Here is a 17,424-nt window from a genome sequence, read left to right on the forward strand (position 1 = left end):
TTTCATACCTCTTGTGTTGTTGTTTTTTCTGATTTTGTGCACATCACGCAAATTACTGAAAACATATGTTCATTGCGGACAAAAAAATATACTTATCGTGGCCAGATTTGTTTCCTCATTTTAGTTTTCACTCATCGTTTCCATGATTTATTGTACATTCGCTCATTTTTACTGAATTTAAGTAAAATCGTTTACACGAATAAGTCGTTTGTTCCCTTGTTTTAATAAATCCTGGTCATGTTGTACGAATGCGTTCCTTAATTTAGATTTTATTATTTTGAGGGAAAAAAGTAGTATGACTTAGACATGATTTACTAAAAGGGGAACGAATTCTTAATTCGTAGCTGCGCTTTACGACGAGGAAACAAATTTGTATATCATCACCATAATTTACTAAAAGATGCAACAAATTTTTGAGTTGTGGACTCAAATTTATTAAAATGAAAACCATTTTTTTGTATTTTCGGTCACGATTTACTAAAATTGGGGGAAAATGTCTTAATTTGTGACCCGGTCATAGTTACGAGAAAAGAAAATAGAAAACGAGAAAATAAATTAGTACGACAATTCTTGGCCACGTTTTCTTAAAACAAGAGAACATACTCTAAATGCAAGGTTTTAATTTAATTAAACAAGGAAAGGAATTTGTACGAATGAAGATTTCGTTCCCTCGTTTTAGTAAACGAGTGAACCAAGTACTATGCCGTAGCCAGAGTTTACTATTAAAATGAGGGAAGGAATTCTTAATTTATAGCAGCAATTTAATTAAATCGAGGGAACGAATAAGTATGTTTCGTGGATGCGATTTATTAAAATGAGGGAATAAATTGTAACGATGTGGCCATGATTTACAAAAATGACGAAAGGATTCTTACTGGCCACAGTTTATTTAAAAGAATGGACGAATTCTACATTTGTGGCTGCGATTTGAATTAAAATGAGAAAACTCATTTGTACAACATGGCCACAGTTAACTAAAACTACATTAGAATTATAAATCCATGATTTACTTCAAACGAGGGAAATAATTTGTGCGAATTAAGAATTGGTTTCCTCGCTTTAGTAAATCGTTGCCACAAATTTGTTAAAATGATGGAACGATTAGTGTGATGTGGCTACGATTTAATAGAACGATGGAACAGATTCTAAATTCATGGCCACGATTTACTAAAACGAGGAATCAAATTCTAAATTCGTGGCCACAAATTTATTAAAATAAAGAAACAATTTAGACTTTCATTGCAATGATTAACTAAAACAAGGTAATTAAGTCTTAAAAGTCTTTATTTAAAACGATGGAACAAATTAGTATGTTGCCATGATTTATTAAAATGGTGTAAGGGATTCTAAATTCATGGCTGAATTGAAACTTGAGAAGGAAATTGGACATTTACATGGCCACAGATTAATTTAAATGAGAGCATGATTTATCGTGAGAAGCTATCGGTCAACATCTTTACGAAGTTTTTTATTTTTATTTTGTCCTTCCACATTGAATGTGAAACAAATATTTGGACCAATGAGGTTTCAGCATGGGCGGAGCTTCTCAACACAACACTGCAAACATAGAAACCAAGCAATGATCAAAATCTCTCGGCAGATTTAAATTGATAAGATGGTGAAATGTCATTAATCGGAGACACTTTATTAACAGATGAACCCTAGTTCAACACTTTATCACATTTTGTCTGAATTAGAATCAATTTCAGTGCACATGTAGTGAATGCAACAGGTTTTTCTAACATGTTTATCCTATATCCGTCTACTGAGCTTTGTGTTAGATAACCTGGTTTGATCAGGAACTGATTGGTTAGTCCTGCTGTTAACTTTAAGCTCTTTTAATCATCTCGATGCCATCACTATTAAACCACGACTGGTGCAATGTTAATTTCGTACAGAACGTACCCCACCATCACTCGATGGTCTCGTATTCAGAGACTCATAAAAATCACTCTATATTTTGATTATTATAATCCGTCGTGTTTAATTCATTCATTTTGCATGTGAAACTCCATGACAGAATTGTTGTAATAATTAAGATGTTTTACTATCTTTGAAAGAGTCACTTATGTTCACCAAGACTGCATTTTTATAGAAAATACAGCAAAAATTGTAAAATATTAAGATTGTAAAAATATTTTTATGAGAATGTTAAAACGGCATTAATTTGAAATCTATAGAAATATTTTGTTGCATTATACATGTATTTAATGTTACTTTTGATTTTTTTAATCAATTCTTAATAAATAAGGGTATCGTTTTTAATACTTTTTTCCTTTTTAAGTTTCCAAAGATGCTGAATATTCAGCTTTGCATCACGCAAATAAATTACTTGTAAAATGGTTTCAAATTCTAATAATATTTCAAAATTGTTACTGTTTTTGATCAAATAACTGCAGTCTTTGTAAGCAGTAAAGACTTGATTTAAAAACACACCAAAATTAAACCAAAAAAAGACACTTCAACGTCAATGAGAGCGTAAAATGAAGTATGTTTAATAAGTATAATTTAATGAAGTATAAAATGAGTGAAGCAAGCAGCAACAGCTATGTCTACACAATCTCTATGTGCTCTATAATCGTGCATTTTTACAGTGTGATCCTTTGGTGAATGAAAGATTATATTATATTTGATTCAAATCAAAGTTTCGTACTGAATTATGTGTTGTTTCAGAGAAACCTTCAACAGCACAAACAGGGCAGGAGACAGGATTGATTGATTGATTGTACAAATGCATGAAGTCTGGTTTTGTCTTTGTGAATCAGAAGAGAGCATGTTTGAGGCCGGCGGGACGTTCATCCCGTAGAAACCCCCAGTGATGCTCCGTTTGGCTTTACATCCTCAAACTCTCGCTGCTCACTGGAAATGTGGATTTCTACTGTACTAGACTCTGAATCTATGAGATGAGACAGAGAAGACTAGTTAATTTCATCCCTGAAGTGGTATTTTTAATGCTGTTTATATTGTCTGTGTGTGTTTAGAAATTGTGATTTATACACCACCTAAATGCAGAATAAATAAGCTTCTTATTTATGTATTGGACAATATTTTGCTGAGATCCACTATTAACATTTCTGGAATCTAAGGGTGCAAAAAATCATCTTTAAAGTTGTTCAGATGAATTCTTAGCAATGCATATAAATAATCAAAAATAAAGTTTTGATATATTTACAGTAGGAAATTTACAGAATATCCTCACTGAACATGATCTTTACTTAATATCCTAATGAGTTTTGGCATAATTTTTTTAATAATTTTTTTTATATATATAATTTTGACCCAGCATCAATCTATTAGATATCAAGACTTTTCATAATTTTCTCTTGAATATTGAGTGTATTTTATTGAGTGTATCATTTTACATGTTGTAAGTATAAACATTTATAAATACACTTGTATACAAGATACGATCCATAATATCATATAAAGTGTTACCTTTGAATAAATTTAGTTGTTTTAAATTGGAAATTAATAATAAGAACAATAGTTAATGTATTTCTCCTCCTGTGGTAAGTTGATAACTGTGCATGTGTATATGGTTAGTAGTGTTTATTATTTGTATTTAACGTTGTTTCTTCCTCTAGATTGAAACCCAAACAGAACCGATCCAAGATTCAGTGGCTGAGAACCACTGACATATGAAATATAGATTATCCGAGCAGCATATATTACACATAATATGCATATTTATTATTAAGTATTTACACTAGTTGTCGAAGTCTGGAATATTTTCAAGATCAATATGTAATGTATATTTTTTAGTGCAATTGAAAGATGTCTCTTTTGCTCACCAAGGTTTCATTTAGGGAAATTTAGGGGCCAAACACTACAGAAGCAAGCAAGGCAGTAAGCAATGGATAAAGTGCAACAGTAAGTAATCAAAGACATTCAATTCTGAAGATGATTTTTGTCCAAATTTAAAAATCATGACCACAATCACTAGTAATATGAAATAAGGGTTAAAACCAAAAAAAAAAAAAAACGGGCAGATAGGAAGTTCAGTCAGTTATGGCATAATTGGTATTGATATCCTTGTTTCGTTCGTGTTTATAAATATGGTATTTTTCAACAAAATTAAAAATTGCTGACATGAGAAGATGGGATACCATTCGATTTAGCCAAACCGTTTAGAAGTTGTAAGCAAAAATAGCCATTTTCATATCTCCTGACAGCTAGGGGGTGCTGTGCCGAAACTGTGCACGTGCCCTCAGGTCATTGTTGTTATAACACACACCCAGTTTGGTTTGAACATGCTAAAGGGATGTGTAGATATAGCCTCACGTCTATTATGGCATGCTCTTCGCAGAATTCATTTGCGTGTTGTCCGAAAATGGTTTGACTAATCTACTTGAATTCCGTAACGTTTGGCCAGCATGTTCTGAAGATGCTCTGAGCCAATTATGGTTAAAATCAGACAAACGGTCTAGGATGAGTTTGAAAAAAATAGTTTTTCACATAATTGAGAATTGCAAAAAATCTTGACCCAAAGAAAGTTACTTTTAATTATGCAAATTAAAATGTCATGGCATAAGCCAAGGAATAAGGGGGGAAATGATTTCTAGACCTTATGGTTCAAAAGGTATTCGCATAAACATAAGCGCAACTCTGAACTGTTGGTGGCGCTAGAGAGTTTGAGTTAGAGGCTCCAAATTTGGTGTGTTTAATGTTAATGCTGTCTTCAATCCATGAAGAGGGTGAACAAGGTATGCGGTCAGCTCTAGGCTTGACTCAGGGAAGAGGACGCCTCCTGCCTTGCATAGTCCCGTGGGCTGCGCCATTTAAACAACTAGGCAATTTTCATGATTGGGCATGGGACACAAGCTCAGGTTTGATCACCCTGTTGCTGGCCACCTTTGATGAGGGTGTTTAGTATTGAAAGGCCGAAACACCCCATGATTCAAAGGCATACTACTGATGATGTGTCCCAAATTTACATCTTTCCCATATCTGAGGTACAGCTCCCACGCCACTCTTAACATCAAGGCAAACCTCATGTGCATACCATCCATTGGCACAATGGACAGTTTAACATCACGTCCCGTGTTTTTTTGATTCTGAATATCTGGACTTGTCCAGTGACCGCTGTGAAAGGACAGCTGACAACATAGGAAAGTCTGTGTGACAGCTTGGAGAGACTGCTGACTGGAGGGAATAGTCCCCACTGGGGCTGTCATGGGCTAGCTACCCATGGCGGCAGTCTCCGACGCTGCTTCAGTTTGTTGGAGACACCCGCTAAATGCTACAGAAAGTGAACAAAGGAACATACCCCCAGAGCCTGCGAGAGCGGGGGCGCAAGATGGCTCAATGACTGACAGCATGGTTACAGACTCAGGAACGGACATGACTACGAGCAAGAACACGGCACATGAGACAACCACAGCAGCAGCTGGACATTCTCTTCAAGTGTGCACCTGTGGCTGGGCGAAAATAACATCATTCAGGGGATTGAGGACCCACCAAGGAAAGAGAGGGTGCTTGAGAGAGCAGAGACAAGGGCCTCGCATTGACCAGTACTTCCTACGAAGCAATCAGTCAAATCAGTCGATTGAAGCACAGCGACGGGATAAAAACCAAAGTTCGCAGAGCATCAGTACCAGTGTCCCTGAGGAGGATAATACAAGCACAGAAATGCCGGTGGAGGAACCCACTCAACCACAGAGACCTCCCAAGGAGGAAAAGATCAAAGGGCACAGACCGAGTGTGAAGTGGCCCAAAGCTGTTGAAAAGAGAGAGTGGGAAATAGTCAACAACGACCTGACAAAAATCCTGGAGCAACAAGTGGGCACAGCAGAGAAAAAGCTGGAAAGGATGGTTGACATCATCTACCACTATGGAGAAGAGCGCTTTGGAGTAAACGCTAGGAGAAGCAACAAAGCAATATCAGCACCAGCCAAATCCAGGAGGCAGCAAGAGATCGAAATTCTGGTCAGAGAGAGAAGGCAGCTGAGAAAGCAGTGGAAGAAGGCCTCTGATGCAGAGAGAGAGGGTCTCATGCTACTCCAGGGGGACATCAAGTGTCGGTTGGCAACCTTGCGAAGAGCAGAGAACCTGAGGAAACTTCGCAAGAAGAAGGAACACACAAGAACACGGTTCTACAAAAACCCCTTTAAGTTCGTTAAAGATCTCTTCGCTAAGGAAAAAAGCGGAATCCTGAAAATTCCCAAGGAGGAACTGGAAGAACATCTGGAAAAGGGCAACCATGACCCAAAAAGGCACGAACAAATAGTTATCCCACATGACATCCCACCTATTCAACCTCCCGAATTCAATCTGGAGACTGGCCCTCCAAAATGGAAGGAGGTAGAGAGTATAGTACGGCGCGCAAGATCAGCATCAGCCCCTGGGCCGAATGGAGTACCGTATAAGCTCTACAAGAACGCACCAGATGTGCTACGCTATCTTTGGAGGCTAATGAGGATAGTGTGGCAGAAGGGAATAATACCTAAGGGGTGGCGAAGGGCTGGAGGGGTGCTAATTCCCAAGGAGAAGGATGCGACAGACATTGGTCAATTCCGGCCAATCTGCCTTCTCAACGTTGAGGGAAAAATCTTTTTCAGCGTGATAGCACGGAGGTTGTCCACCTACCTGGAGAAGAACAAGTACATTGATACATCCGTACAGAAGGCCGGCATTCCTGGGTTCTCTGGTTGCTTGGAGCATACCAGCATGATCTGGCATCAGATCCAAGCGGCGAAGAAAGACAAAAGAGACATCCATGTCATCTTCCTTGACCTGGCTAATGCCTTTGGATCAGTTCCCCATAACCTCCTCTGGGAATCCTTCAACTTCTTCCACGTTCCATCATCTGTCACTAGTTTAGTAAAAGCCTACTTCGAAGACCTGCAACTGTGCTTTACAACAGCCGACTTTACAACATCATGGCAGCGCGTAGAAGTAGGCATCATGGCAGGCTGTACAATCTCACCCCTGGCCTTCACAATGGCCATGGAGGTCATCATCAGGGCTTCAAGATGGGTGGTGGGGGGTGAGCGAACTAAGAACGGGATCCGCCTTCCACCTATCCGAGCATACATGGATGACATGACCACTCTGACCACTACTGCAGCATGTACCAGGCGGCTACTTGGTAAACTGCAGGAGAACATCAAGTGGGCCCGGATGAAAATCAAACCGAACAAGTCACGAAGCATCTCAATAATTAAGGGACAGCTTAAAAATGTGAAGTTCTGTATTGGTGATGACCCAATACCAACAGTTTCTGAGCAACCTGTCAAAAGCTTGGGTAGATGGTACAACGCAAGCCTCGGAGACAAAGACCAAGTGCAGCAAGTAAGGCAGGACATTACCAACAGTCTGGAAGACATCAACAGTACCCTACTGCCAGGGAAGCTTAAGCTCTGGTGCCTGCAATTTGGACTTCTCCCTCGGGTAATGTGGCCACTCACTGTTTATGAGCTCCCAATAACAACGGTGGAGAAGATGGAGCGAACCATGACTTCATACATCAAGAAATGGCTCGGCGTCCCACGCTGTCTGACTAACATCAGCCTCTATGGCAAAGGGGTCCTTGAACTGCCTATCACAAGCCTCACCGAAGAGTACAAGTGTTCTAAAGTGAGACTCCAGATGACTTTGAAGGACTCCAGAGACCAGACCATCAGCAATGCCGTTCCACTCCTGGTAACCGGACGGAAATGGACACCATCTGACGCGGTGCAGCAAGCTACCTCAGCCCTGAAGCACAGTGACATTGTAGGGCATGTCCAGTTGGGAAGAGGAGGCTTTGGCCTTACGGCAAGTAAGCCAACTTGGCGTAAGGCCTCAACATCAGAAAGGAGGAAAATGGTGGTCGAGGAGGTGCGTCGTCAGGAGGAGACGGAAAGAAGCGCAAAGGCTGTCTCTCTTGTCAGACAGGGACAATGGATGAGGTGGGAAGGTCTGGAGAGGAGAAAGCTTAGCTGGAGGGAGCTCTGGGAAATGGAGGCAAGCAACATCAGCTTCATCATCAGAGCCACCTATGATGTGCTCCCATCTCCAAAAAACCTCAACCAGTGGTATGGCGAGGACCCTACTTGTGCCCTCTGCCCAACTCCAGCGACTCTTAAGCACATCTTGGCCGGTTGTAAGACCTGCCTCACACAAGGTCGTTACACCTGGAGACACAACCAGGTCCTCAAGAGTCTGGCAGCAGCTCTTGAGAGCCAGAGGAATACCACTAACTCCCTGCCCCTGAGAGCGATCGATTCCATCACGGCCCCAACCTTCATCCGAGAGGGGCAGAAAAAGCCCAAACATCCCCCTACCAAAACAGAAGCTGGACAGCTAGCCATGGCCCGGGACTGGAAGATGCTAGTTGATATTGGCCAGCAACTAATCTTTCCACCTGAGATTGCAGTCACCACCCTCAGACCAGACTTGGTTCTCTGGTCCCCTTCATTGAAGACTGTTTATATCATAGAGCTTACAGTCCCATGGGAGAATTCAACGGATGAGGCCTATGAGCGCAAGAAACTGCGCTATATAGAACTGGCAGCAGACGCTCAACAACGAGGATGGAAAGCGAAAGTCTATCCGGTTGAAGTGGGATGCAGAGGTTTTGTAGCTTCTTCTACCATCAGACTGCTGAAAGACCTTGGCATCCATGGACAGGCTCTGCGACAGACAATTAAATCAGTCTCTGAAGCGGCCGAAAGAAGCAGCCAGTGGATATGGATTAAAAGGAAGGACCCTTGTTGGGCTCAAAGAGCATCAACATGACCCACTCACTAATCCCCCCCACTCTATAACCCACTTGAGAACCCAGGTCACAACCCTCCATGAAGAGGGTGAACAAGGTATGCGGTCAGCTCTAGGCTTGACTCAGGGAAGAGGACGCCTCCTGCCTTGCATAGTCCCGTGGGCTGCGCCATTTAAACAACTAGGCAATTTTCATGATTGGGCATGGGACACAAGCTCAGGTTTGATCACCCTGTTGCTGGCCACCTTTGATGAGGGTGTTTAGTATTGAAAGGCCGAAACACCCCATGATTCAAAGGCATACTACTGATGATGTGTCCCAAATTTACATCTTTCCCATATCTGAGGTACAGCTCCCACGCCACTCTTAACATCAAGGCAAACCTCATGTGCATACCATCCATTGGCACAATGGACAGTTTAACATCACGTCCCGTGTTTTTTTTTTCTTTTTGATTCAATCAGTGTGCCAAATATCATAACTTTTCACCATATGGTTCTATAGTATGACTCAATAGAGGAAGAAGATGAAAACTAATGGATGCAATAAATATACTAAAATAATTAAATTGCAATAATATTTCACACCAAATAAATGTAGCCTTGGGGATCAGAAGAGATTTTCAAAAACGTTGGTTGTTTATAGTCTGTTTATTTCTTACAATACAGCTCAGGTCCCATTTGAACATGCATTTAATCTCATAGTTTTCAGATGCAGCGTTCAGAAGCCCGTGTAGACGGGTGTGTGTCTGTGTTCCTGCTGCAGTCCGTTACCTTCAGACAGGACACTGATGGCGTCTGAGGGCTGCTGCTGTCCGTTAGCACTCAGGTTCTTCTTGATCTCCTGTACGTGGCTTTGGTAGAGCAGTGTTGATCCAGCGACGGGTGTATATCCACCCGCCAGCGATGTGGAGGCCGAGTCCCAGGGCAGCTCGCGCCGTCTCTGCCGGCTGAAGTCCACGTTCAGCCCCGTCCAGCCGTGAAACGCCAGCGTGTTGAGAAACCCCTGCATGGGGTTCAGGATTCCCTGAGGACAGAGATATGTTTAACAAGAGAGTTAACTCAAATGCACATTGGAGAGTTACTAGGAAAGGCTGGTGCAAATCTCTTACAGTTAGTGAGAATAACAAAAGTGTAATTAAATGAGTTACTTGTGAAAAACGCTAATGATTACAAAGGTGACATCTGACACACACACACACATAGATTTATTTAGTTGTTTCCCAAATTGCATTGACTGCTCTAAAATATGAGACGCCAAATGTTTCAGGAGTGTATATGTATATATATATATATATATATATATATATATATATATATATATATATATATATATGTTTAACTTATACAGCACCTTTCCCGAGCTCTAGGACGCTTTACAAGGTACACCGATACAACAAATATATAAAAATTTCAAAGAATCAAATTAAGTGGACATTTGTAACAAAAGTAAGTAAAAGTAACAAAAGAAGAGTATTCTTTGTTTAGAACACAGAAAATGATACATGCTTGTTTAATAACGGTTTTATTTTGTATTTAGTTTTATGTATAAACTTTATTTATGCTTTATAAGTAATCAAACGTAATCAGTTACATTGAGTACCACTACTTATTACATTTATGACGGAATATGTAACCTATTACATTTCCAAAGAAACCTTCCCAACACAGCTCACATTTCTCCAAAGTTACAACTTGTTATTGCAGTGTTGAGCAGTGTAGCCAATCACAGACATATCGGTTGAACGCGATGGCCAATCAGAGGTGCTTAAGTTCGACAGAATTCACTCACCGCTCAAAAACTGAGTTTTTCATGGTTTGTTTGTTTTCTCCTCTGTGCAGTTCTGAGAATATCTCATGACAAAGTGCAGATGCGATGTAAATAAAAGATTTGCTGACTATAACAGAACCGTGTGAGATCAGTTGCGATGAACTAAGGTGACTGAAGGCTTTTATGGATTATTAAAGGAGCACGCTTAAGGCTTTACAATCCATTCCAAGGCTGTAGGTTTGATTTTGGCATTGGTGAGGACATAAAGGCAGACAATAGACATTTCATGTTTGATCCAAATTATCACTACGGAAATTTAGTAGTCACTGAATATTGAAAGAGAATCATGTCGTAGATTCTCTACTAAGTTTTAAATGCAAAAAAAAATTCTAAATGTCGTTTTCTAGTAAAAATATCGGAACATTCTTGAATCAAGATGCATTTATTTTACAAGTAAAATGACTAAAGATATTCTCCCGGTCTAACAGACAAGACTTAAGTCTAGTCTCAGACTAAAATGTAAGTCTGAGCTGTTTCAACTGAAAGAAACTTGCAATGACTGATCTTAAAATATATCAATGTCTTTGTTTCCAGATACACATCAGTAATGTTTTTGTTGTTGTTGTTGTTTTTTATAAGGCATGTTTATAAAAATGACTTAAATATCCTAATTGAACTATGGCCTAATCCTGGCTTATTCTAAGCCTTGCCTGTTATTTCTTGTTTACTTCAAAAATTATAAACATTTTGATCCATTTGAATTTTGCATTAGACTTGTTTTTTGGGAAACATGCATGTTTCAGAAATTACTTACATATTTATGCTGGATTCACTCTCGAATAGCATGCGACAACCATAGCAATGGATGAGACAAAAGTAATAGTTTTAGTATTAGGCTAGAGCACTAGAGGGATGCATCTCAAATCTCACAGGAGCGGACGGTTTGATCTTTATTGTTGGCGCTCAGAAATATACGATTCACGTGATTTGGAGCATAAGAGAAATCCTCACCATTATGAACCACGTGATGAGCGCAGCGTTACGGACGTTCTTCAGATCGCCGGCTGAAACATCATCCTGCATCTCCAGATAAAACAGCAGACCCTCGTTGATGATGTTGGGCAGCCAGCTGACGTGAGGAAGAGCACAGAAACAGTTATGTGTTCATTATTGACTGAAGGTGATAACACCATCACGACTGTTTAAAGAGGAGGATAGGAATCTCGTCTTGAAGAGTTTCTTACCAAACCACGAAGACCAGCATGATCTTAAAGAAGCGTATTTTGATCTCGGATCCGAGTCGTCTCTCGTTCTCGGTGTAGATTCCCTGTTGACCCTTCAGCAGAGACGTCACTGCATCAAAACATATTATCATTTATGAATTAGTGTAGGATTTACTTTATAAGATTTTCTTTTAGAAATCGCTAGTAAAATTATCTGAAAGATTTGGAGAAATACAGTACTGCATCAGTGTCTCATCAATGGATGCTCTGCAGTGAATGGGTGCCGTCAGAATGAGAGTCTGCTAAAAAACATTGCAGCGTTAAGATGATTTTAACTCATAAATGAGTCTATAATAACTCTTCCTCCAGTGAAAAAGTCCATCTCCTGTTGTCTCTCACATCGAAATCCAGACATATATTTGTTTAGATCTGTTTAAACGCTGCTTGATCTGTGCAGATCTCTCTCCTGATTCAGACCAGAACACTTTTTCACTGGACGAGTGTTATTATAAACTCATATATGAGTTAAAATCATCTTAACGCTGGATTAGTTTCATCTTTTGTCTGATCCAGATGTTCACTGATGGACTGGAGTGCTGTGGATTATTGTGATGTTTTTATCAGACTCTCGTTCTGACGGCACCCATTCACTGCAGAGCAGCCATTGATGAGACACTGATGCAGTGCTACATTTCTCCAAATCTGATGAAGAAACAAACTCATCTCAGATGATCTGAAGGTAAGCACATGTTCATCTAGTGTTCGTTTTTAGCCTGAATGATTGTTTTAGGATAAACTGCTCTTCTGTCTTGTACTCACCAGCCGACACGGTGCGTGTGAAGAGCAGGGGGTTGACGAGGAGCACCAGCAGCATGGGAGCGTATGTGGTGACGTAGTGAGGAATGGCGTGCTGGAGGCCGTTCTCACAGCTCACATGACAAACACAATCAGGTCAGATCACAGTCACAGTCATGCGTTTAGCAGCTGCTTTAATCCAAAGTGACTTCCATCGCATGTTATTAGTTCATGCGTTCACTGGGAATCACACCTGTGACCTCGGAGCAGCTCATTTGCATATTAAATGTGCAACTTATATCTGTATCAGTTTTTACACACTGAAAAACAACTGGTTTAGGCTTTGCTTAGAAACAGTTTTCATAGAAATTACTTGTAAATGTGAAAAATAATCAGAAAGAAAGTTACATGATTTTGTGTTTGTTTTTAAATAAGATTTATAAAAATGTTCTTTTCACTCTAATTAATAATAATGTGTTATTCAGAAGACTTTCATAGGAACATTGAATTAAACATGAATTTGTGATTTTTTTAAAAATACATATGTATATTTTTTTATTTAACATTTTAAGGTTTTCTTTTCTACTGTAATGAATAATAAAATGCCAATTAGAAGACTTTTATTTGTAAGCTTAAATGCATGCTTGCATAACTAATGTGCCTCTGTTTTAAAGTTTATTTGCCTGTTTAGACATTACACTCTTAATTTAGGTTAGTATTTTTTTTTTTTTTTTTTTTTTTTTTTTGAGGTAGAATTCTCTTGCAAAATCCATTCCAGTAATCTGCTAAAAAATTATAAAAAATAAAAAAATGCTTTATTCTAAAAAAAAAAAAAAAGATTAAAAAAAGTTGTTTTAACCTTCTTAAGCACATGATATGATTTTCTTTCCACTGTTGTGAATAATTATTTATTATTTGTAAGACTTTTTTGTGAGCCTAATGTGCCTATTTTGTTTTTGTTTACCAATTTAGATATTATTCTTTTAAACATTCTTAGTTTTTCTAAAAATATTTTACATTTGAAGTAGAAAGACATTTCTACTATAGAACATCTGATCTTTATATATATATATATATATATATATATATATATATATATATATATATATATATAAAGATAACAATGTACTAAAGGGGTCATATCAGTTTTATTATTATTATTTTTATGTTATTATTTAATTAAAGAGGTCCACATGATTTTAGTAAAGTTTTTTTGCATCAAAACCAAATTCACTTTTAAGAACTTGGAAAATGTGTTAATTAGAAGACTTTTATTCATTATCTTAAATGCATGCTTATGTAACAGATGTGCCTCTGATAAGAGATTTTATTGACCTATTTAAGCAACATTTTTTTACATTTTAGTTAGTGTTTTGAAGTAGAAAGCCTGAAATAGTATTTTCCTGTCAAATCCACCCTAAAAATCCTACATCCCATCATTTTTTATACATTTTTATTTAAACTTTTTTTCAGTGTACTAAAGGGGGTCATATCATACATTTTTTATTCATTTATTATTGAATTAGCATATTGTCCATATTGTTATTTTTCTCCCACAATAGTTTTTTGCATCCATACCACATTTCATATTATTTTTCTCCGCACTTGTAAGAGTATTTGTGTCCTGATGTGTTCTGATGGTGTGTACCTGGAGATGGAGGGGTAGTACAGCATGGCGACTCCCTCCACACACAGCAGCAGCGTCAGACCCCACGTGATCATGTGATACAGGACGATCGTACTGAAACACACCACACACATCAGCATCTGCTGCAGCGCTCCCACACACAGGTGCATGATGGGACGCACCTGATGCCCGCCGAGCGCTTCACCACCAGGAACACGTCCACCGCGTAACAGAAGGTCCACCAGAACGAGGCGCTGAAGAACAGCTGGATCCACATCTGCTGACACACACCAGATTCAGACCACAAACCTGCTTTCATCAAAGTCCTGAACATGATCCAGGTCTAGTATTTGATAAAACCCTCATTATTTGCTCAAAGTGATGCTCTATTCAAGTGTTGATAAAAAACAAAGCTTGATGCTGGAATCAAACCGATTGAAGGAAGAGGGTCTGATCTTTATTTTGATGTGCTGCAAATTTAGATAAATATGACATTTGTGTGAAAATCAGCTAAAATACTGGCAGTGGAGAGCAACTTTTTTCAAAAACGCTGGCGGGGAAAGAGTTCAAAATAATTACAAATTAATAACAAATCAAAACAATTCTTAAGAATTTATTGCATTTATTAAAACTAAAAAAAATTATTGGTAATATACATTGCTAAGAACTTAATTTGGCCAACTTTAAAGGTGATTTTCTCAATATTTAGATTTTTCTGCATCCTCAGATTGCAGATCTTCAAATAGTTGTATCTCAAAAAAATATTGTCTGATCATATAATGTATGAATCTCAATTTTAAAAAAAGAAATGTAATTTTGGAAATATACATATTCTTAAACATTTGATTTTGCCTGCATATTTCAAATATTACTATATGATAGAAAAAAAAGGTCTTTAAGAATTTAAATGGGTTTATTGAGGAGGCTTGATTTTAGTAAATGGGCAAAGTGTGTTAGTTTTATTTTTTATTTTTTTAAATGCATGATTTTAAAAACAAAATGCTTAATAATTGTTAATTATAAAACTTTTATCTGTGAGCCTAAATGCAAAATGTTTCAGTGTTTTATGTGTGCCTCTATTTATGGAACTTGAAATTATCTTTATTTACCTGTTTAGATATTATTTTTGCAATTCATTTTGGAAGAAAAAAAAATAGAATATTATATGGTAAATAATCTTTTAATGTATTTTTATTTGCTGTTCAAAGGTCAGTTACTGTTATTTTGGATATATATATAATACCTCTAGACATGTTTTTTTAGTATTGCATGGTAAATATAGCACAAGATAAAATTAAATTAAATATTAAAAAAGAAGTTCTAGTTTAAAAAGGTGCTTGTAATCTGTGGTTCATGCAGCTGTGTGTGTGTGTGTGTGTGTGTGTGTGTGTGTGTGTGTGTGTGTGTGTTCAGTGAATGAGTCTCTTGAGTGTTTGTTGTGTGTGAGATGCTGAGATGGTGTTTCTCACCGCTCCTCCGACACAGAACACCTGCGGCCAAACATCAGAGCTGTTCCCAGCCGAGATCCTGCTGATCAGACCCGGAGAACCCAGCCAGACCCCGGAGCGGACCACCATCCCTGGACACACAGATCACCACAGACACGATGAAGAGCTGGAGAAACACCTTCTCTCTCTCTGTGTGTGTGTGTGTGTGTTCACCTGCGCAGGCCAGCAGGTCGCAGACGCTGATGATGAAGAGGATCCGGAGCGAGGAGGCGGGTTTGTGCGGAGCTCCGTGTCTGAAGGGCCGGTGTTTGGGCAGCAGCTGGAGGCCGGTGAATGCGAGGCTCAGAGCGGCGCTGCACGAGCTGATCCCGCTGAAGAGCTGCGGCTGGAAGCCGGTGATGAACTCCGTGGCCGGGTCACGGTTCGGACAGCAGAAGGTCTCCAGACGCGGAGAAGCCATGATGGAGCTCTGCAGGAGAACAGGAGGAGAAGGACAGAAGAGAAGAGAGAGAGGCTTTCATGACTCTGAGCTGAGAGAGAATCACGAGCTCCAGCATCATGTGCTTCGGGTTAATCTGGAGAACAAGAAACAGAGCCCAGAAAACTCCTGTGATCCGTGCGTGTTTGAGCGCGCGCGCGTGCGTGTGAAGAATGTGCGTGCATGCGTGTGTGGGGGAGAGAAAGAGAGAGAGAGAGAGTGTGTGTGTGTGTGTGTGTGGGAGAGAGAGAGAGAGAAAGAGTGTGTGAAGAGCGCGCACGTGTGTGAAAGAATGTGTGTGTGTGTGTGTGTGTGTGTGTGTGAAAGTGTGTGTGTTTGTGTGTGTATGTGTGTGTGTGAGTGACGATTTAATTATTTTATGCCAATAATTTATTTTTTATTTTTTTTTAGTTACAATGACCCTGGTGCAAACCACATTAGTTGGTTTCTTTTATCACAATGAAGTTGAAAATATGAGTCATTTCTTTAAATTGATTACACTGGCTTGAGTTGATGTTCATTAATTTACACATATAAATAAGATAAAAGGCATCTCGTGTGAATTGAGAACAACCATCATAAAGGACTGATCTGGTATTTATCATTTTTATTACCAGTGCTTTAAAAGTGGGCCGGTGCACCAGTATACTCAGTACCGAGCCTACCACCACCTCTCTGTGCGCCAGAACGTGCTTTTAGCGTACCAGTACATTCATTTGGACATCTGTTTTAATAGAGGTTTTAATCCTTTGCCTTCACTGCAGCTTTTCAGAGCGGCCTTCACAATTCACGCTTCCTAATTCTTCCTAGTTCGGAGTATGGAGCGTGAATCATTTGAGTCAGTTCGGGAGTTCGGAGCGGGATCGCGAATCATTTTACTCAGTTTGGGAGTTCGGAGCGGGATCGCGATTCGCGAATCATTTGAGTCAGTTCGGGAGTTCGGAGTGGGTTCGCGAATCGTTGAGTCAATTTGGAGATCGCAAATCATTTGAATCAGTTCGGGAGTTCGTAGCGGGTTTGCGAATCATTTGAGTCAGTTTGGGGATCGCGAATCATTTGGCTCAGTTTGGGAGTTCGGAGCGGGATCGCGAATCATTTGACTCAGTTTGGGAGTTCGGAGCGGGATCGCGATTCGCGAATCATTTGAGTCAGTTCGGGAGTTCGGAGTGGGTTCGCGAATCTTTGAGTCAATTTGGAGATCGCAAATCATTTGAATCAGTTCGGGAGTTCGGAGCGGCTTCGTGGATCATTTGAATCAATTCGAGAGTTCGTAGCGGGTTCGCGAATCATTTGAATCAATTCGAGAGTTCGTAGCGGGATCGCGAATCATTTGAATCAGTTTGAATGCAGTAGCTCTTTCTGAGGGTATTTTTTCAAAATCCTTT

The 17,424-nt window shown here is 39.3% G+C and overlaps 1 protein-coding gene across 1 annotated transcript; it reads right to left on the bottom strand.

Moving 5' to 3' along the window:
* Positions 1 to 2,451: 2,451 nt before the first annotated feature.
* On the bottom strand, positions 2,452 to 16,236 carry gpr143 (G protein-coupled receptor 143). Its single transcript, XM_026271061.1, has 9 exons — positions 15,775 to 16,236; positions 15,583 to 15,692; positions 14,296 to 14,390; positions 14,135 to 14,227; positions 12,511 to 12,620; positions 11,713 to 11,821; positions 11,480 to 11,597; positions 9,472 to 9,724; positions 2,452 to 2,896 (listed from the first exon to the last, which is right to left on the bottom strand). The coding sequence occupies exons 1-9, from the start codon at positions 16,019 to 16,021 to the stop codon at positions 2,796 to 2,798; spliced, it is 1,236 nt and encodes a 411-aa protein (XP_026126846.1). The 5' UTR covers positions 16,022 to 16,236; the 3' UTR covers positions 2,452 to 2,795.
* Between the last annotated feature and the right edge of the window lie 1,188 nt (positions 16,237 to 17,424).

This window comes from Carassius auratus, chromosome 9, assembly GCF_003368295.1.
Source record: "Carassius auratus strain Wakin chromosome 9, ASM336829v1, whole genome shotgun sequence".
Taxonomy (NCBI): domain Eukaryota; kingdom Metazoa; phylum Chordata; class Actinopteri; order Cypriniformes; family Cyprinidae; genus Carassius; species Carassius auratus.